The 1,677-nt window shown below is 36.0% G+C and overlaps 1 protein-coding gene across 3 annotated transcripts; it reads left to right on the top strand.

Annotated features, from left to right (window-relative positions):
* Positions 1-235: 235 nt before the first annotated feature.
* On the top strand, positions 236-727 carry LOC150058977 (transcription factor BTF3-like). Of its 3 annotated transcripts, none has more exons than XM_090338700.1 (2): positions 236-617; positions 681-727. In XM_090338700.1, exons 1-2 carry the CDS (start codon positions 236-238, stop codon positions 725-727), a joined length of 429 nt encoding a protein of 142 aa, XP_090194826.1. The 3 variants fall into 3 exon arrangements, with proteins under 3 accessions (XP_090194826.1, XP_090194825.1, XP_090194827.1); XM_090338701.1 differs by having other exon boundaries at positions 251-325; positions 416-727; XM_090338699.1 differs by having other exon boundaries at positions 236-727.
* The last annotated feature ends 950 nt before the right edge of the window (positions 728-1,677 follow it).

Genomic DNA, 1,677 nt, shown 5'->3' with positions numbered 1-1,677 from the left:
TGGGCCCACTGTAATTAAAAGGAGACTTAGGATAGTCAATAGAGAAGATGACAAAGTCCAGATGCAATATTGTGTATATGGATATCTACTTTTCCTAAAACCATTCATTAAAGACCGAAAGACTATTTTTTTCTCCAATATAGGTTTTGGTGCTCTGGTTGCTATCTTGTGTCTGCCCGAGACCCTCTGAGTCCAACCCTAGTCCCCCACATGGTCCTATTTCCGATCCGACAAGATGAGAGAAACTATCATGAACCAAGAAAAACTCGCCAAACTGCGGGCACAAGTGTGCATTGGTGGGAAAGGAACTGCTCGTAGAAAGAAGGTGGTTCATAGAACAGCTACAGCAGATGACAAAAAACTTCAGTTCTCCTTAAAGAAGTTAGGAGTGAACAATATCTCTGGTATTGGGGAGGCGAATATGTTTACAAACCAAGGAACAGTGATCCACTTTAACAACCCTAAAGTTCAGGCATCTTTGACAGCAAATACTTTCACCATTACAGGCCATGCTGAGACAAAGCAGTTGACAGAAATGCTTCCCAGCGTCTTGAACCAGGTTAGTGCAGATAGTCTGACTAGTTTAAGGAGACTGGCTGAAGCTCTGTCCAAACAATCTGTGGATGGAAAAGCACCACTTGCTACTGGAGAGGATGATGATGATGATGATGAAGTTCCAGATCTTGTGAAGAATTTTGATGACACTTCTAAGAATGAGGCAAACTGAATGAGTGAGTCAACTTCTGAAGAAGATACAACTTGCAGAAGTTACAGGAGCTGCTATTTTATATTTTGACTGCTTTTTAAAATTCTTTTGTTTATGGATCTGATAAAATCTAGCTCTATTTTATATTTTTAAGCCCAAGCCTCTTAGACACTGCAGCTCTTTTCAGTTTTTGCTTATATACAATTCATTCTTTGTAGCTAATGAAGCTGATAAAGCCTGGGAATAAAAGTTGAAACAGAGGTTAATAAAATTGTTTGCCTAGTAAAAGAAAAAGTTGGCATATTTGTCCAGTTTCAGATTACAGTAGCTTGTGTGCTGATTTCTGTACTTTATATTGTATTCCACTGATTTACATGCTGTCATTTGTGCAAGTAACCTTGTTTTATTAATGGCAACGTAGCAGCATTTGAAGTCCAATATGATATGTCCAGTATTGTTCTTTTGGCTCAGGATTTCATTGACTATCCTTGATCCTTTTTGCTTTCATATACTTTCTAATTGATATTTTTTTCTGTGAAAAATGACACTGTGATAATGATGAATGTTAAACTCACTTTCAGCAAGTGACTAGTGTTTACTTTCTGCCAAATCATGAACATCAAGGTTTTCCACCTTCTAATGTCTTTTTCTATTTCCCTCTTCAGTGTTTGTTTCATAGTTTTCACTCTAGTTATCTTCACATCCTTAGTGTATTCCTAGGTATTTTTAAGCTCCTTGTTAGCATATAGAAAACTACTTATTATTGTATGTTGATTTTGTATAATGTTACTTTGCCAAAAATTTTAACCAGATCTTAGAGCTTTAAGTGGAGTCTTTTGGCTCTTTTAAGTATAGGATCATATAATCTTGATCTTAGACTTCGTAGACTTTGTAAGTGTAAGAACTAAAGCTTTGTTCTTTAATGAATTATTAGTTGAAAGAATTTTATAGCAGTATGAATGTATTAATTT

The sequence above is a fragment of the Megascapheus bottae genome, chromosome 9 (assembly GCF_031878675.1).
Source record: "Megascapheus bottae isolate mThoBot1 chromosome 9, mThoBot2.hap1, whole genome shotgun sequence".
Taxonomy (NCBI): Eukaryota; Metazoa; Chordata; class Mammalia; order Rodentia; family Geomyidae; genus Megascapheus; species Megascapheus bottae.
Note: the sequence above shows the minus strand (reverse complement) of the source record. Positions and strands in the feature narration are given on the sequence as shown.